Raw genomic sequence first — 17,388 nt, forward strand, 5'->3', positions numbered from 1 at the left:
CACCAGTTACCCAGGGAGACAATTCTTGTTCGGGATCTAAATGATTTTTTGTCTCTAGGCTGATCACATATTTTTTTCACTTGCAGGCTGGCTTTATGTACTTTTCCTCTCCTCTTACGCCTATTGAATGGTTATATATAAACAAGCTACATGTGTCAGAAGCTACAGAGATCTCCTTTGGAGATTCTGTGTGTGTGTGTGTGGATGTACACACCCCCGTACATATGCATATAAATAGCTGCACACTCTTCAGCATAGTCCTCTTGCTAAAATAGAATTTAGTGGTTAAAATGCAGCTCTTCATTTTTAGGTAGTATAATGATTCTTCTGCCTCTCCTAAAAATTCCGCTACAATATTGAAATTGAATTTGTTGTCAGATTAATACAAACGCTTGAGGCCTTTCTGGAAAAGCATTATCATTCACTGGCTACAAAAAATTTGCTTTCATTCCTTTAAAACCCAGCAACACAAACTTTCTATCTAATTCTCCTTAGCAGAATCAGAAAGGAAGAGGATTGACTTACCCCTGAATGGATGATTACGCTGGGGAAGGGGAACTTTTTGGAAGATGTTTGTTTGATAGCTGTACAGACAGATGCAATTCATTGGCGAAGCTGATTGCCAGTAACGCTATAGATTAGCATGGGGTCTGCAGCACACAGATTCTGATCAATACCCCTGCACTCACATGCCAGATGGTTTTGGTAAGGACAAAAATAAAGTAGTTCAAATCAACTCACTATTATTGTATCTTTTTGTGCTTCTCTAATAACCCTAGTTGGAGAATAAATGTGTTTCTGGTCTTTCTACATTCAAAGAATTGCAGACATTTTTGAATATTCTGAAAATGGCTAAAATAGTCTCTAAAATACATGTTGTGTGTGTTATCAGCAAGATAAGTGAAGATTGTGAGATTTGTATACTTCTGTAAATATATATGTAGTTTATTTTACATTGATCATGTATATTTGCCAAGCTTTAGTTGCTGATATATTTAATCTAGTTGGAAGTATTTATATCACATTAATTTGCCTGAGATCTTGAGTTAAGAACAAAATAGAGCATGAAACACCTTATTTTCAAAACATTTGTATAATATCTACTTTTATCACACTGTTATGCACGGTGATTATACCCTCCAACTTATCTGTATCATATTTAAAGTGGAATATTACATGTGCTTTGCTATATTATTTTACAGGATAGTTTGGCCAAACCTTATTAATGAAGGAATTGTATTGACCATATCACAGTTTCTGCATTGTTTACCAATATATTGAAAAATCATTCCAACGGGGGAAATAACTCGATGAAATCAAGAGAGTAAAATATGGACTCTTAAATTCTGCAAAGTGCAGTTTACAAAGCTCTTCTCGTGGCCTTTGGAGCTGTAGTTTTCATCTAATGGTACCATTAAAAATCCCACAAAATAAATTAACACTAAAAAAATGTGACTGCTATCAAAATTGTCACTGTATAAATGAACCTGAATGGGAACACACAATTCAATATTTTACTAAAAGGGGAGGAGAGACTTCATTTAAACCTAGGACCTTAGACTGTGGTTCATTCAGTCTGTGCATCTCTCATGTAAATGTTTGCTAAGGGTAAACCTCAAAATGTCCCGTTTCCATTAGAAACTAACCATGAAACCTGTCGAAATCCTGCCCGGTTGATACACAAAGAAAGAAATAGGATTGCATGATTTCACAGAGAAACCCAGTATTGATCCGGAGGTGGGAGCATGCAACAGCTCACCTTTAAACTCCGTCACACGTGATCATTCCCAAGCCCAGAAGTGTAGCTCACAGGGTATATCTTGATCATGATAGAAAATAGGCTTATTTTACGGTTTGCACACCCCCGCACCGCAAAACCACTCCCAGAAAAGGAAGAGAAATAATATGCTAATTTATTGATGTAAGAAGAGCTTCTTATTTGTGCAAGTGTGAAGTTAGTGGGGTTAGACCTCTGCATATGAAGCACAGATTACAAAAGCCATTAAGAGCAGCTGTACTTCAGGATGGCTTTTTAAAAACTTCATGGAATGCTTCAGGAAATGTACAAACACCTTGGGTATCAGTGGTGACACCAACCAACAAGGGACCAAGAGCTTGCAATAGCATGAGCTTTTGTAGTGAATTATAGATGCCTGACAACCAAGGCGATCCACCTTTATAAATATAGAGAATAAAACAATTTACTAAAAAGATCTGGTGCAAGAGGGAAGGAAGTGTCAGTTAAGAGAATACTTGCACTGACCAGAACTCTCTGAAGTTGACCCCATAACATTACTGTATATTCATGTGAGGGGATGTTTTCTCCTTGTGCAGATAGCAGGAGAAAGGGAAAGATCATGGGAGAGTCAGACGTGTTTTCCACATGAATCAAACCTTTTTTTAGCCAAGATGGCACATACAGTATTTTGGACACTTTTCCTTCTTTTCTTATCAAGTTTTCTCTAACAGCTGGAAGTGGTTGGAAGGGGCTGCCTTAAGAAGACCCCCTGCTCTTCTTTTGACAGCTGATAAAAAGAAAATAGGTCACGCTTTTCAAACTTATGTCCACCCTGCCCTTAATTACTGTCTCTTTAAACAAAGGCAACATCTGCGCAACCTCAGCCTGTTCAAACGTCCAGAATAACACAGGGAGAGCAACCTGCTCCTCAAGAATCTGTTACTTTGGGGGGCAGGCAGGGGCTGTTGGCTGCAATGCCCTTTCTCTTGGTGATTGTCTTTCTTCATTGTCTTTTCTTCTTTACAGAGGACACAGATTCAAGGAATAGATATGGAGAGGGGCTTTTGAAGAGAGGAGGGAAAAGTGAAAGACAGGCCCTGGTCATGCTTTCGGAATCCACTGATCCATTTCAGAACAGTATTAGGACTAAGCAAAAAGTGTATTACCTTCTGGAACGCAGAGATTTCGGAGCCATATGGCAGCGTGTGCTGCACAATGCCTGGCTTTTCTTGGGAGAAAAAGTGGTGCACAGAGCTTTTTAAAAAGTCAAATGAGCCCGGAGCAGGCTGTTCAGACGTGCTGCAGAACTGGGGGGGGGGGGGGAGCTGCAAAACTTTGTCACTACAAGTAATTAGAACATGTAGCTAGTCTCTTTGGGGGCATTGTGTTTACGGGGTCCTTCACTTTAGTTTAAAAAAAAATCATATCTGGAGTGCCGAAAGATCCAGCTTTGTTTTGCAGTCCGGAGGGCTCCAGAGAGACGGAATACTGTAATAAAGGAGCGATTTGTGAGAATAAACTTAAAACAATGCCTCGGTGCTCAGTTGGCGGGCGCTGTGCAAACGCCACCCGCCCGGACTTTGTGATGGGGTTAAAATAGTGACCCTCGGTTGGCCAGCACGGTGCAGAGACAGTTCAGAGGGGGGTGCCCTCTGCCTGACACTGAATTACAAGACAGCAGCAAACGGTCTCTTACATTTGTGTCAAGTCACGATTGTAGCATCTTACTTTGGACTATTACTGAGAGCAAATTCTGCGTCCTGATTCGCAGCTGCTAGGGTGGGGGTGGGGGGGGGCGCTTTCCCAGGCTCGGAGACACAGCGCCTTGCCTGCCTTTCCCCCGGACAAGGGGGACGCTGCATCTTTAAACTCGCTCGCTCGCTCTCTCCTTGACGTTTGATTCCAGTGGCGGGGGGGGGGAGGGGGGAAGGAGCTCTGAAGTCTCAGCCAAGCTTTAAGCCTCCAGTCCCACCCTTCCCCTCGCCCATTGGAGGGCTCTCCCCGACAAAGCGAGGGCTCCGCATTCCCTCCCTGGGCTCTGGCTGGGCTGCCTGTCAGTCCTGGCCCAAGCCCTGCCCAGCCGGGCTAAGCTAGGTTGTTTGAGCAGCAAACCCACTCTGGACAGCTCCAGCTCCCCAAACAGAAGACGTAAGAGGAGGAAAGCGCTAGGACATGGCGAGGGAACGGCGCTGGCCCGGCTGATAGAGACTGGTGATTCCCTCCCCCCCCCCACCCCTCACACACACACACACCCCCTTCCCCCCGCCCACACCCCCCCACACACCCACACACACAACTGAGAGGCCTTATATTACCCCTCCCGCCCCCCAGCTCCGAGCATCCCGCCAGCCCAGCACCCCCATGGACTGAATGAAGACTGCCTACACCGCCTATCGATGCCTCACCAAAGAGCTGGATGCCTGCGCCATGAACCCGGAGATGACAATGGACAGCCTGGGCAGTTTGCACGGGGCAGCCAGCCATGAGCAGGATTTGCTGGGCAGCCCCAGCCCGCACCACCCCAGCCGCAGCGCCGGATCGCTACGGGTCCACCCTCCTCCTTCGCACCAGGACTTAGCGTCTGCCTCGTCCCGCTCGGCCATGGTGTCCAGCATGGCTTCCCTGCTCGACGGGGCAGGGGATTACCGCCCGGAGCTGTCCATCCCCCTCCACCATGCCATGAGCATGCCCTGTGACTCCTCGCCCCCTGGCATGGGCATGAGCAGCACCTACACCACTCTGACTCCGCTCCAGCCCCTGCCGCCCATCTCCACCGTCTCCGACAAGTTCCACCACCCCCATCACCACCCCCATGCCCACCATCCCCATCACCACCACCACCACCAGCGCCTCTCCGGCAATGTCAGCGGGAGCTTCACCCTGATGAGGGACGAGCGGGGGCTGCCGGCCATGAACAACCTCTACAGCCCCTACAAGGAGATGTCCGGCATGGGGCAGAGCCTGTCCCCCTTGGCTGGCACCCCCCTGGGCAACGGATTGGGGTCCATCCACAACACCCAGCAGAGCCTCCATAACTATGGACCCCCCAGCCACGACAAGATGCTCAGCCCCAACTTTGATGCCCACACTGCCATGCTGGCCAGGGGTGAGCAGCACCTCTCCCGGGGGCTGGCTACCCCCCCTGCGGCCATGATGTCCCACTTAAACGGTATGCACCATCCTGGACACCCTGGCCATGCTCAGCCTCACGGGCCCGTGTTGGCTTCCAGCCGGGAAAGGCCGCCCTCCTCCTCCGGATCTCAAGTTAACAACTCTGGGCAGTTAGAAGAGATCAACACCAAAGAAGTGGCCCAAAGGATCACTGCAGAGCTGAAGCGCTACAGCATCCCCCAGGCGATTTTTGCGCAGAGGGTGCTGTGCCGTTCTCAGGGGACCCTTTCAGACCTTCTAAGGAACCCTAAACCTTGGAGTAAGCTGAAATCTGGCAGGGAGACGTTCAGGAGAATGTGGAAATGGCTGCAGGAACCCGAGTTCCAGAGAATGTCAGCCTTAAGACTTGCAGGTGAGTTCTGGCATCAATAATACTATCTCTGTGCACATGCAAATAAACAAAGCGTCCCAGGGAAAGACCCCCTGAAAAGTGTGATGTGATGCTGCCGGTACAGACTTTAGGCACAGCCTAGTGCTTGATGTATTCAAGGCGCTGTTTTTTTAAGGAGCAGCACGATGAATAGATTGCCCTTGTCTTGACTTAACGCTTTAATATTCTTAATTTGACTACTTCGAGCTACTGGGTGCTACCAGACTGGCTTGTCTGGTGGCACTGCTAAGAGGACAATGGTTTGGATGTTTTGTTTTCACATGATCTAGGCTAGAATAGTGCCGAGTTTTTGACATTTCCTATTGCACTTGGAAAATCCCCAATACACCCAGCAAAAGGCTCTTTAGTTTTGACCCACAATAAGGATGCATGGTAGGTACATTGCCTCTTTATTTCTACGGTAGAGGTGTTTTGTTTTATTTCTCTCGGAAAACTTCCTTGGACATAACGAGAGGTCCAGGGATGTGTCGGATGTATTTTATCAATTTTAGGAGAGAAAAAAGCATCAGATCCTGGGAAATCTCTTATAAAGAATGACGCATTTTGTGAGAGGCAGTTTTAGAATAGCTGTTCTCCAGGCTTTGATTGCTTCCGTTTGATTTTTTTAGCCACAGCGCCAGTATCTTTCATTTCTGGTAGTAGTAGCTGTCGCATCAACGCATTTATTAGACAAATCACAAAATGTGTATTTCCTTTGCACAGCCGACGTTGTGTGAATCATTTCCAAGTCTCCTAGATTCCTCAGTGAAAGGAAGCGCATTGGGAGTGTGATACATTACGCGCCGAGAAATTAAGCTATAGATTATTGCATCCAAAGTATAAGGCTGCAATACCCTCTTTGCAGACACGGGCGCTTATTTTTGTACAGAGCAGAGAGCTGGATTTGAAGCCGAGTGAGAAGACAATCACACTTGGTATATTGTTCTAATGTGAGGTGAGCTGTTTTGTGCTCCCTCTGGTGTAATCAAAGAGAAGTACAACCCTCTATTGTTCTAAGATTACAAGAAATCGTCCATTAAGGTTGCTATTCGAATGGGAGTGGGGGATAAGAATACAGATGGTTGAAAAATAAATCGGTATCTGGAAAAGCGTACATGGGATTATGTATAGATGTTTCTTTCCTTGATATAGTGTGCAGTGGAGGAGCGAACCGACAGAGTATTTATGTTTCAAAAAATAGACTTGTCAACACCTATATTCTGGGGAGGGAGGAGATCTCTTTTCATACAGTGAGGATAAAGTGTCTGCCTAGAGGAACATCTGCAGTCCTTTCAGCAGTGCTTTGGCTCTACATCTGGAAAGAAAGACATGCAGGCAAGAATTAACATATCTGCATTAATTGGAATTTGTTTCACTGTCCCATCACATTTTAACATAATACATAAAATATTGGCAACCTGTTTTTGACACATACTAGCCCTTTACCACAAACTTGTTCCCATTATATATATATATATATATAATATATATACATATTATATATATATATATAATAGTGTGTGTGGCTCATTTTTATAATGTGACAGCTGCATATTTACAAATGTATTTTAGAAGACAACTTCTAAAGACAACAGTATTTTACTCTGACAACTGCCTAGTTCACCTGTGGTTGGATTGATTCCAATCTGTACCAAGTAATCGTTTGGTATTATTGATTAGCAGAGGGCAAATAGGAAACAACCTTTCGGAAAGATTACTTTTTGCTTCAAAATCCACCCTCCATTTGTGCGCAGAGGGAGTGGTGGTTGTTGTGTTTTTCTGGTTGTGTCAAATCCTGAGTGAAGTTCTTTCTGAAGCTTCTGATATGATTTCTTACTAATTATAATTATTGATTAATATTAATTGTTATTATTATTATGCACTACATCCGTGGAAATAAACGCAAAAGGTAGGGGGAGTTGTGTGCGTTGTTATTGTTAACAATGTCCCATTGAAACCTGGTGTGAGATTTGAAATCCTTTGTTTCTAGTGTGTGTGTGTGTGTGTGTGTGTGTGTAGTTGGCACACTTTCTAACAATGTTGTTTGGAAACACTATACAATGAAAGGCAAGTTCCACTCCCTTCCTCTTTTCTCATTCGGTCTTAGGGACAATTCATGTGTGAGAAGTCCAGAGTGAATAGATCTCTTCGGCCTATCTCAGTGGTCAGTGGGACTCTTGCAGTGCGTCTCTGGTAGTGGTGTAGCTGATATGGCAAGCTTTGTGTGAACCATGATTTTCCCCCCAAATGCAATGTACAAAACAGAGAAGTTGCGGCTCTATTCCGGTTAATTTAGAGATACCGTTTGGAATTGGTCAGAGTTGCTAAAATTGCAGGATAAGGGCTGATCGTTCACTTGAAGTCCTGAATAAAGAAAAGAGGCATATAAAATATATTGCTCTTGAGAGGCGTTTAAATAGATGCATACAAGTATCCGGATAGTATCTAGTATCTAAAGTAAGGTGAGATGTTGCCATTTATTGTGTGGTTTTATTAGCAACAACAAGTGTGTTAAGAACTTATTGTATATCATCGGAGACTATTTTTTCGGTCAATAGATCACTCTCCTGTAGTCAGATATGCCGGAGCGGGGATTTGGGTGAGTAGGTATTATGTACTCAGTGTAGCTACAGGGGCTGGGGGCTGGGGGGAGAACAGAAGCCATCTCTCCATGCATTATTGATAGAAATCTCTGCACGCCCTACAACTGGAGATGCCAGCGTCGTTGGTTTGGGTTAAACAGGCACAAACCCGGAGCCTCGGCTTTCGGACCTAAATCCACCACTGAGGGCCTTAGAGATTTTCAGGGGGAAGGAGGCGGCCCAAAGCCAGCTGGGTACATTCATTTTTACAGCAGTCCTGTGGGCTTGATGATTTTTTCCCAGTCTGGCCGGGGGAGGAGGGAAAGAGCTCCAGACTGGGAAGGTGATTTTGTTCTTGACTTCCTAGGCTATTAAAAATTCATGGTATCTTCTTTACCACCCAGGGCGAGAGCGGGTTGTGTATTTATCCCTTCCCTTTTCAGCATTATGCATGTATCTCGCCGCAGAGTCTGTGTTTATCTGCGGCGCTGGGATCCTGGAAGTAGAATCAATTCTGGGATCTTTTCGGAAGGAGGCTCTCAGGAGTGCGATGTACGTTTAATGTTACTAATCAAATTGGGATGCCTTCGAAGCGGGAGAGATCACGCGTTAATGGTTTTCACCTTTGTGATACAATCACTTACGCGCGCGCACACGAAATTGAACGATTTTCAATTAGGGAAACATCACTAATGGAGGCAGAGGAGATCTGCATACAGTAATGAGGTGACGAATATGCCAGTTGCCTTATCGACATCGGGGAAGAAAATTAAAACTAAAGCCAGTCATCTGCTGTAAGAAAAGGAGGACTTGTGGCACCTTAGAGACTAACAAATGTATTTGAGCCTAAGCTTTCGTGGGCTACAGCTCACTTCATCGGATGCATGCAGTGGAAAATACAATCATGCATGCATCCGACGAAGTGGGCGGTAGCTCACGAAAGCTTAGGCTCAAATACATTTGTTAGTCTCTACGGTGCCACAAGTCCTCCTGTTCTTTTTGCGGATACAGACTAACACGGCTGCTACTCTGAAACCTGTCGTCCGCTTTTGCTTTCATGGGGGAGGGGTAACTTGTGGCGCTAATTCTAACATGCGACTTTTCCTTCAGTTAGCTCATTTAGGACATTGTCATTTCGATTAACATCCACCGTGTCCCAGCCTCCGTCCCTCGGCGAAAGAGTGCCGTTCGCGTGGCGGCTGCACGCTCCAGATCCCTGGAACTGGCGTGGTTTTCTCGGCACAGTTAGACACACGGTCCCTTTGACACCCAAGGAAAGAGCAATCATGGCTAAGCGGCGAACTCCACATTCCAGACCCTATCCTGCTCCTGTTGAAGTCAATGGGATTTCGGCTGCTTTCTGGGACGGCAGGATTGGGCTGTAACTTTTCATATTTGAAGCCCTGTTAATTTATGCTAACCGCTCGCCTTCCAGCTAAACCCCAGAGTAAAGAGGTAAAGAGACACATCTAATAGTTGTTAATGATTATGGATAAGGTTTCCTAATATTTTAACCTATTCCTATAATTACATGAGACAGAGAGTTCACATTTCTCTGCAACTATTTCAGTGAGAGAATAGATATTTATGAATATGTTTATGTTTGTGTGTGGACACACAGAATCTCAGCTATAGCTGCACATATGGGAATAGCCTTATGCCTGTATGTGTAGCCACATCTTATCCTATAATATCATATTGCAATATTCTATTATAACCAATGAAAAACATAATCCTGTACCTACAGTGTCAAGTCACTTTAGTCTATATGCACCTTGCGCCCTAGAGAAACGTGCATTAGCATTTGTACAAAACACAGACATACTTTTGCTTGATGGGCTGATCAAATTAATAATTGAAGGGCTAGCTCACTACTGTCCTTGTCTTTTCGAGTCCCCTGTGAATCAATAACACCTTTCTAATATGCATTAGTGCTGGGTCCCTGAGAGCATTGAGGGTAGGAGAGAGAGAACACCACACGCGAAATAACCCGGGGAACAGGATCCCATAAAGCGAGAAGGCTCCAACATTTATTTTTATTCCAGTCTTTCCAACCATGTGGTTATGTCACTTTTCTCAAACAAATGTGTATATGGAGGGAGATCGATGCTGATAATGTTTAGAAGATTAAAAGAGCATTAATGCTGGCAACAGTAACATAAACGTGTGGACCCAGTTTTCATTGATCTGGAACCTGATCCGGCTTGTTTCCAGTAAAGCTGATGGCGCTGGCTTTCCCAGCACAAGACTCCCCCATCGGTGTGTGTGTGTGTGTGTGTGTGTGTGTGTGTGTGTGTGTGTCGCAATCCTTCCCTTTCCCCATTGCTTGCGAACCTTCCCAAAATGTTGGCTGAGCAGATTGTGAAAGATAATGGCCAACTTGGCGATTCACCCTACAAGCCACGTTTCGGTTCCCCGAGGGAGCCGATCTGTCAGCCCTGTGGGGAAGCAGGCTGCGCGTCGGGCCTCGGGTTCGCTTTCAGCTCTCCCCCCGGAGTGATGCCAAGAGGTGACTATACGGCTGGGTGCTTTGCTTCAGTGCGGTACTAAGCTAGCAGAAGGAAAGGCCGGCGTTAGAGGAGACGCTTTTCCCTTGGACCAGTACAAAAATGACCCCAGTGCCTGTCTCATCCTCCTAGGAGATGGCTCTCAGTGTGAAAGCTGCCAGCTCCGGACAGAAGCTGTCTGACACGGCGTCAGGCTAATGGGGACAGACTGAAGTGGAGCTTCCGTCATCCCTCTTCCCAACGCCTTCTCTCAGCCCCCAAATCTGGACAGTTGCTGCGGTGGATGCGCAGTCGTTGCTCTCCCTAACTTGCTTAAAAACTCTGCATACTATAAATGACTGTATACGTGATGTCCATGTACATACAGCATCCCAGCCTTAACTAGTCACAGGAGCCAACAAGGAGTGTATGCTCTTAGATCAATACAGAGGGTTTTAAAAACTCCCTACACAGGTAAATTACACAGTAGACAGTTGCTCTCTGAGCAATAACAAACATTTTACACACTTCTAAATAATCGGCCTTCTTTCTGTTTTTCTACTTCTTTGTGCCCATTTTTTCAAAGCTTCAGTACAATCAAATATTTTGGGGGTAACGATCCGATGAAACCACACAAAAGTTTCAGCGTTAAGGGTTTATTTGATATCCCTGTGTAGTCTAGCCGCGAGGGAATGGAAATTATTTCACTTCTTGACCCCACTAAACGAAGGACTATGGCCTCTGAAAGCCCTACCCAAAAATTGTGAATAAGGAGGAAATTCCAACTTTAAACTCGGATTTCTTTCTTTCTTTCTTTCTTTCTTTCTTTCTTTCTTTCTTTCTTTCTTTCTTTCTTTCAGGTTTAGGTAAAAATTTATACATTTGATCTCTCTCTCTCTCTCTCTCTCTCTCTCTCTAACTGTGTGTGTGTGTTTGTGAGTGTGTGTCGCACACTAACGCACAATACACACGTTCTTACTATATAGTTCTTTCCACCCTTCTCCCAAAAATATTTCAGTTGAAAACAAAACCAGACGTATACAGTGGATCCGAGTTTGTTTGTTTGTGGCTAAGATGGAGCCTCAAAATGAGATGGATGGTGGGGTTTTGCGTTTGTTCGTTCGTTCGTTTGATTTGTTTGTTTGTTTTGATCATTCGTTTTTTAAGGGTATTTAGATTGCCATCTAAAGAATTTTGTGTTTTGCATTGGAAGTATCCAAGCATTTTTTAAATAAAAAAAAAACCTTTACATATGACAAACTAAAACCAAACATAAAAACTCAACAACGACAAATCTGTCTTCCCCCGATTCTCCTTCTAAATGGTGCTCTCCAGGTGTTTTTTCCCTCGTGGGTAGGTGGATAGCCTCTGGGACGGAGGGAGTTCTGCAAGGGACTTGTTTGTCGTTTCATTTTTGTCCCTTCGTGCAGAGAATAGTTTGGCAAGTCCCTTAAGCCGTGGTTTTCAGCTGATCTGAGCCGGGCTCCCAGGCAGGTAAAATCTGCTGGAAGATCCTAGCTAGCCGGGTGTAGAAGAGGGGAACGGCTTAGCCCAGACCTAGCCCCTGTATAATGTCCGATGAGACGTGATGGGGCAAGGCAGCTTTGCATTTCCATCCGTGCCACGAGTGTTTCCTGCCGCTTATCCTTCTCCAATCGCATTACCGCATTGCCATCGGCTCTGGAGCTAGCTGCTACCTGGAAACGCGAGTCTCCCCCAGCGCTGTCGGTGCAGGGAGGGGGGTCACCTCCACGGATCCGGGACGCTCTGTAAACCTGCAAAATCTCGGAGGGAGCGGGCAGATGGGCTGGAATATACAGACGGTCTATACTGTGCTCTGGCTCCCCGGTAAAACCGGGGCGCGTTTACTCCCTGACCTCAGGTGGTAACAGTGAAACGCCCCTGATGGGTTGTGTGTGTGTGTGTGTGTGTGTGTGGAATATATTTAATTATTGCTTATAAATGCTACCCCCTCCCTCCAGCAGCCCACTTTCTGTAACCCTGGCCTACGCGTTTTTTTGCTTGCCTTTAAGGCATTGCAAGCAGGGAGCCCCCCCGGTCCAGGGAGCACGTAGAGGGCAGACCTTTCGTGCCAAGAGTGCCCTGTTTCGCGCACACTCCATCCCTGCACCCATGTGTGCCCCGTGCCCGTCCAGCCTGGCCCCTGATTCTCCCGGGGAGAGAGACCCGCGTACGCAGGCCCGGAGAGCTTCACAGCGGGGAAGGACATTTGTAAATGACGGCGCTCTCCGGAGCATGGATTTCAGGCGAGCACGTGTGACGATGCGGTCTCCTTGCCTCAGTGTTTGCTTTTCCCTTCTCCTCTTTCTTCTTCTTTCGACCCTCACTTTCCCCTTGAATGAGAGGAAGAACCCAAACGCTGCCCAGGTTACAGTAACACTGCCACCGCATGCTGTCCTCTTTCCTGCCAGTTCTTCTCCAATGTAGCTAAGCTGTGCTATCTTCCGGGAGAACCCAGTCCCTGCTTGTCAGGTAACGCGAGCTGTGTGGCTGTTCCTAGTGTTTATTTTTTTTTCATGGATTATGAAGAGGTCGATTGCTCATCTCCAACCGTTTCTGTACTTGAATGATCAGAATTGCGTAATCGCTTTATGGCCTTCCGTGCATAGATATCAAACTATCTGCAGTGTTTGCCCAGCTTTTAGAGATGTAGAAGAAGCTCAGGCGGTACAGATTTCAGTCATGATCTCGGATTTATTGAACGTTAATATAGCTAAAGCTCACTATACATAGATCTCTATGGGTCAAATCCCATTCATTTTGCAACTGATTTTAATAAGGCCAAGATTTGGCTCCCATGTCTCCGTTAACGAATTAGTTGTTCATCAAATGTTTTGAAGACACAAGAACATTATTTCCATTGTCTCAGTGTGTGTGCATGTGTGTACAAATCTTTCCAAAAGTTTTCTATAGTGTGAGGTCCTATTAGTATTAAAAGGAGGAAGCTTGAGATAGTAATATTCTAAGGAAAGGCCAGAATCTCAAATAACAGTTGTCAGAATGTCTAAAAATAGATGTAAGAGTTTATCTATGGCATTGTACACAAAGGGACCAGTTTGTAATGCTTACCAGGATACAACTCCCATTGTTTTCACTGGGAATTTTTTATTTGTAAGGCCTGCAGAATCAGGCCCAAAATATTCAAAGGGAAGACATATTTGTATTCATGCAGGGAGGCTCTATATCATTTTCGGATGAATTATTCTCAACAGGCAGGCAGACATTGTTTGGGTTGTAAGCATACCTCTAAAGTAATTTAATCACACTTGGGCCTTGGCTCATATAATCAAATATACATATACTATTTCCTGTAGGAAGAAAATAGTTTAAATGTATATAGTCTATATTTACTTTGGCAGCATGTCACAAATACTAATCATGCGGAACCAGGAAAGGGAATGGAAACATGTAAGGAAAAAGAATCATACTTTTTGTAGAGGACAAAATAACTACATTTGTTTTTAATGAGGAAGGAATGCGCATTCCTGTGTATCCACCTCCCTTTTTCAGAGTGTGTTTATCATCTCAGTATGTAACATAGGCACTCCTGTCATCGATTAATTTCTGTTAATATTAAATTGATCAGGAACCTGCAATCCTTACTTAACCAAAAGTCCCACTGAAGCCAATGGGACATTTGCCTGAATAAACAGTGCAGGATCAGTCTTATGAATAATAAAATAGCCATTTGCAACTGGAGTCCTGCCTGTTGAGGACTGCTGGCTCAGGAGTGGCCAAAGTGCTGGTTCTACAGAGCTGTCCAGTAGCTTCCCCAGTCAGCTGGTTTTGGTTTGGATTCTTTGCACCCGATTCTAATCCCCCTGATACAGAATGCAGTAGCAGCAATGCTACTGAAGTCAATGGATTTACACTGGTGCAAAACAGGTAAGAGATCAGAGTTAGGCCCAGTACAATGGTTTGAATGCTCAGACCCTGACCCTGCTCTGTCTGAAGTCATTGGCAAAGCTTCCATTCATTTCAGTGGGAGCAAGAGCAGGCAATTTGTTTAGTGATTGTGCATAACTACCCTTTTTGAATTTTACTGATTTAAATGTACTTTCGTGCAGTGTTCGGAGGTGCCTGTGTTATTAATTAGTTAATTATACCATTAAGTGAATGGCTAAAGTCAATTTGTTAAAAATAATAACAATAATAATAAATAATAATAATGACTCAAGCATGGCCTATGTTGATTGTAGGTTCCAATGTTCCTATGTTCTTGGACCAGACTTTCACATTAAAGATAAGAGGGCGGCTTCAATCTGCTCCATTTTATGCAAATTGATATGACCCTGGGACTTCTGCCCAGTTTCCAGTACAGCCTCCTGAACTTGCAAACTTCTCATCTCCCTGGTCTAAGCGGGAATTCTCTGAGTCTGTTAGAGAATCTGTTGTAAACACAGATCCATTGATTTGCATTTGTCAGACAGGAAAGTTAAACCAGTGAAAAGAGAAGCTCTTTATTGTTTTATGCAGGGTCAGGGAAACCTTTTGTGTTGATCCTATTGATCCAATCTTTCCCTTTAAGGAAACCACATTGTTAAAGACCCCCCATTCAATAGATTTATCCTTCATGCTTGCAATATTCTTTTAAGTGGTCTCATCTAGGGTAGTATGGAAGCATTAAACCTGAGATCTAAACAAAAGGCAAGATAGAAAAATACAATGGGATTTTAAATATTAGAAAACTAAGGGCCCATCCTGCAGCATTTGTCCCAGTAAAACTCCCATTGAAGTCAATGTTGAAGTCAGTGGGAGTTTTGGCTGAGAAAGGACTCGAAGGGCCAAGCCCTAAAATATTTGCCAAAATGTGCAATTATTTCTCCTTCAGATATGTTAATTTTTATTGAGTCTTTAGTGTATTTACATGTACAAATATTCTTACAAATTGTAAGGTAGCGTTAATACATGTGTTTTTCACTGCCAATTGGTTTTTCAAATGTATGTCCAGGCCAGAATTTTGAACTACTCTATTTAAGTATAGAATAGTATAGAATATATTGAAACCAACGGATTTGCAACCATTTGCATCAGCTGATATCTCTTCCATACAGTTTTCATGTGGCATTTTGGGGGTAGATATGATGTTAGATGGGCCCTGGGAAGAGTCCATAGGATTGTAAGAATAAGATAATACAGGACATAGTACAGGAATGACTGCTACATTCCTTGGATAATACTAATGTGTTGTGCTAATTCCAATAACTACAGCCTGTGAAAGGCCGTTTTGCTTACAGCACTAATCTGCTAGATCAGCCTCACTAATTCTGTGGCCTTTTAACTGCATGAATATCAAATAAGGAGACATTCTGTTTTAATTCTCTATTTGATCTCGGCTTAATAGTGCAGTTCTTAAATTTTTGTCAGGATGAAAAATATTAATGATCCCTAGGTGAGTTAATGTATTTATCTGTTTAGGGAGTTCAAAGGGCAGAGTTCAACTATGGTTCAGGTTAACTGAACACAAAGCCATATCCTAATGTCTGTGTTGACTGCAAAGTACTAAAAGTCTGAATATTATCACTTAGAAGGTGCACCACATCTCTGTTAAGCAAATATTGCACCAAATGTAAGGTAAGCAGACATATGAAGAATGCAATTAAAATGGCTCTCATTACAAAGTCTTAGGCAAGCTACCAAGCTCAACTTGGTTATGAAATGCCTTGTAAAATCTTTGAGTCCCCTTGGGTGAGAAGTGTTTTCTCATTGGAAAATTGCTTTATTGGTACCAGTGACCTGTAGAGCAGCTGCTGCAGCTTGGACTGAAAATCAGCTCTCAGAATAATGTGCTCCTATTAAAATGGATAAGACATTTGTTTACACAGTCTGGGCTTGCAGAAAGTGCAGTTAACCCCATCCAAATTGTGTACTGCTTTGAATAGTCAATGGTCACAATTAGCCCTAGTGTACAAAAAATGATAATTCACAGGGAGGGCAAAACACTGGGTAAGACCAATCCTGCACTCTGTAAATACTTCTGATTTTTCTGGGCTGATCAGCAAAGTGCTTGCATAACTTGTTTGCATTTCCTGATTGCTGAATCATGTTACTGATGATGAAACATTTTTGTACCAAAATGCCATCAATGATTCATCTGTTCAAAATACTCCCACTGACCACTTTTTATTTATATTCACTTGATCACTGTGCATTTCAGCAAATGTGAATGTGCAAACAGTGCTTTTATTTGGAATATAGCCTGGATAAATGCAGGATCAAGATAAAGACAATATGCAAAAACTGCTGGAGACAGGCACTGAATTCTGAGCTACTATTTTCCCAAGAGAGATGGAAGAGAGTTCCTTCCAGCTCTGAACCATAGCACCACCTATTGGTGGCTTTATTGTCACATAAAAAATGCCACACCAGGTCAGACCAAGGGTCCATGGAGCCCAGTATTTGACAGTGGGCAGTCCCAGATGCTTCAGAGGGAACAAACAGAACAGGATAATTTCAAGTGATCCATCCTCCATCGTCCAGTTGCAGCTTCTAGCAGTTGGAGGTTCAGGGAATCCTGCGCATGGGGTTGCATCCCTGGCCATCCTGGCTAATAGCCGTTGATAGACCTATCCTCCATGAACTAATCTAATTATTTTTTTATCCTTGTTATATGTTTGGCCTTCACAACATCCCCGGGCAATGAGTTCCCCAGATTGACTGTATGTTGTGTGAGGAAGTACTTCCTTATGTTTTGTTTTAAACCCGCTGCCTACTAATTTTATTGGGTTACCCCTAGTTCTTGTGTTATGTGAAGGGGTAAATAACACTTCCTTATTCACTTTCTTCCCACTAGTCATGATTTTATACACCTCTATCATACCCCCACTTAGTCATCTCTTTTCTAAGGTGAACACATTCTCTTTAATCTATTAGTACTCAGCACCTTTGAAAGTTACTAAGGCCCAGATCCTCAAAGAGATTTAGGTGCCTAAATCCCAATGATTTCAGTGGGAGGAACATCTGGGCCTAGCAGCTTCCATTAAAATCAAAGGAAGCTGTGGATGCTCAACATCTTTGAAA

General features: G+C 44.0%; 1 protein-coding gene across 1 annotated transcript in view; it reads left to right on the forward strand.

Annotated features, from left to right (window-relative positions):
- The first annotated feature begins 3,852 nt into the window (after nucleotides 1-3,852).
- ONECUT2 (one cut homeobox 2) overlaps nucleotides 3,853-17,388 on the forward strand; it is a 44,954-nt gene continuing 31,418 nt past the window's right edge. The window contains exon 1 of the mRNA XM_038402769.2: nucleotides 3,853-5,261. Coding sequence (XP_038258697.1) covers nucleotides 4,109-5,261 — 1,153 coding nt within the window. The 5' untranslated portion in view covers nucleotides 3,853-4,108. The remainder of the gene's footprint in view (nucleotides 5,262-17,388) is intronic.

The sequence above is a fragment of the Dermochelys coriacea genome, chromosome 5 (assembly GCF_009764565.3).
Source record: "Dermochelys coriacea isolate rDerCor1 chromosome 5, rDerCor1.pri.v4, whole genome shotgun sequence".
NCBI classification, from domain to species: domain Eukaryota; kingdom Metazoa; phylum Chordata; order Testudines; family Dermochelyidae; genus Dermochelys; species Dermochelys coriacea.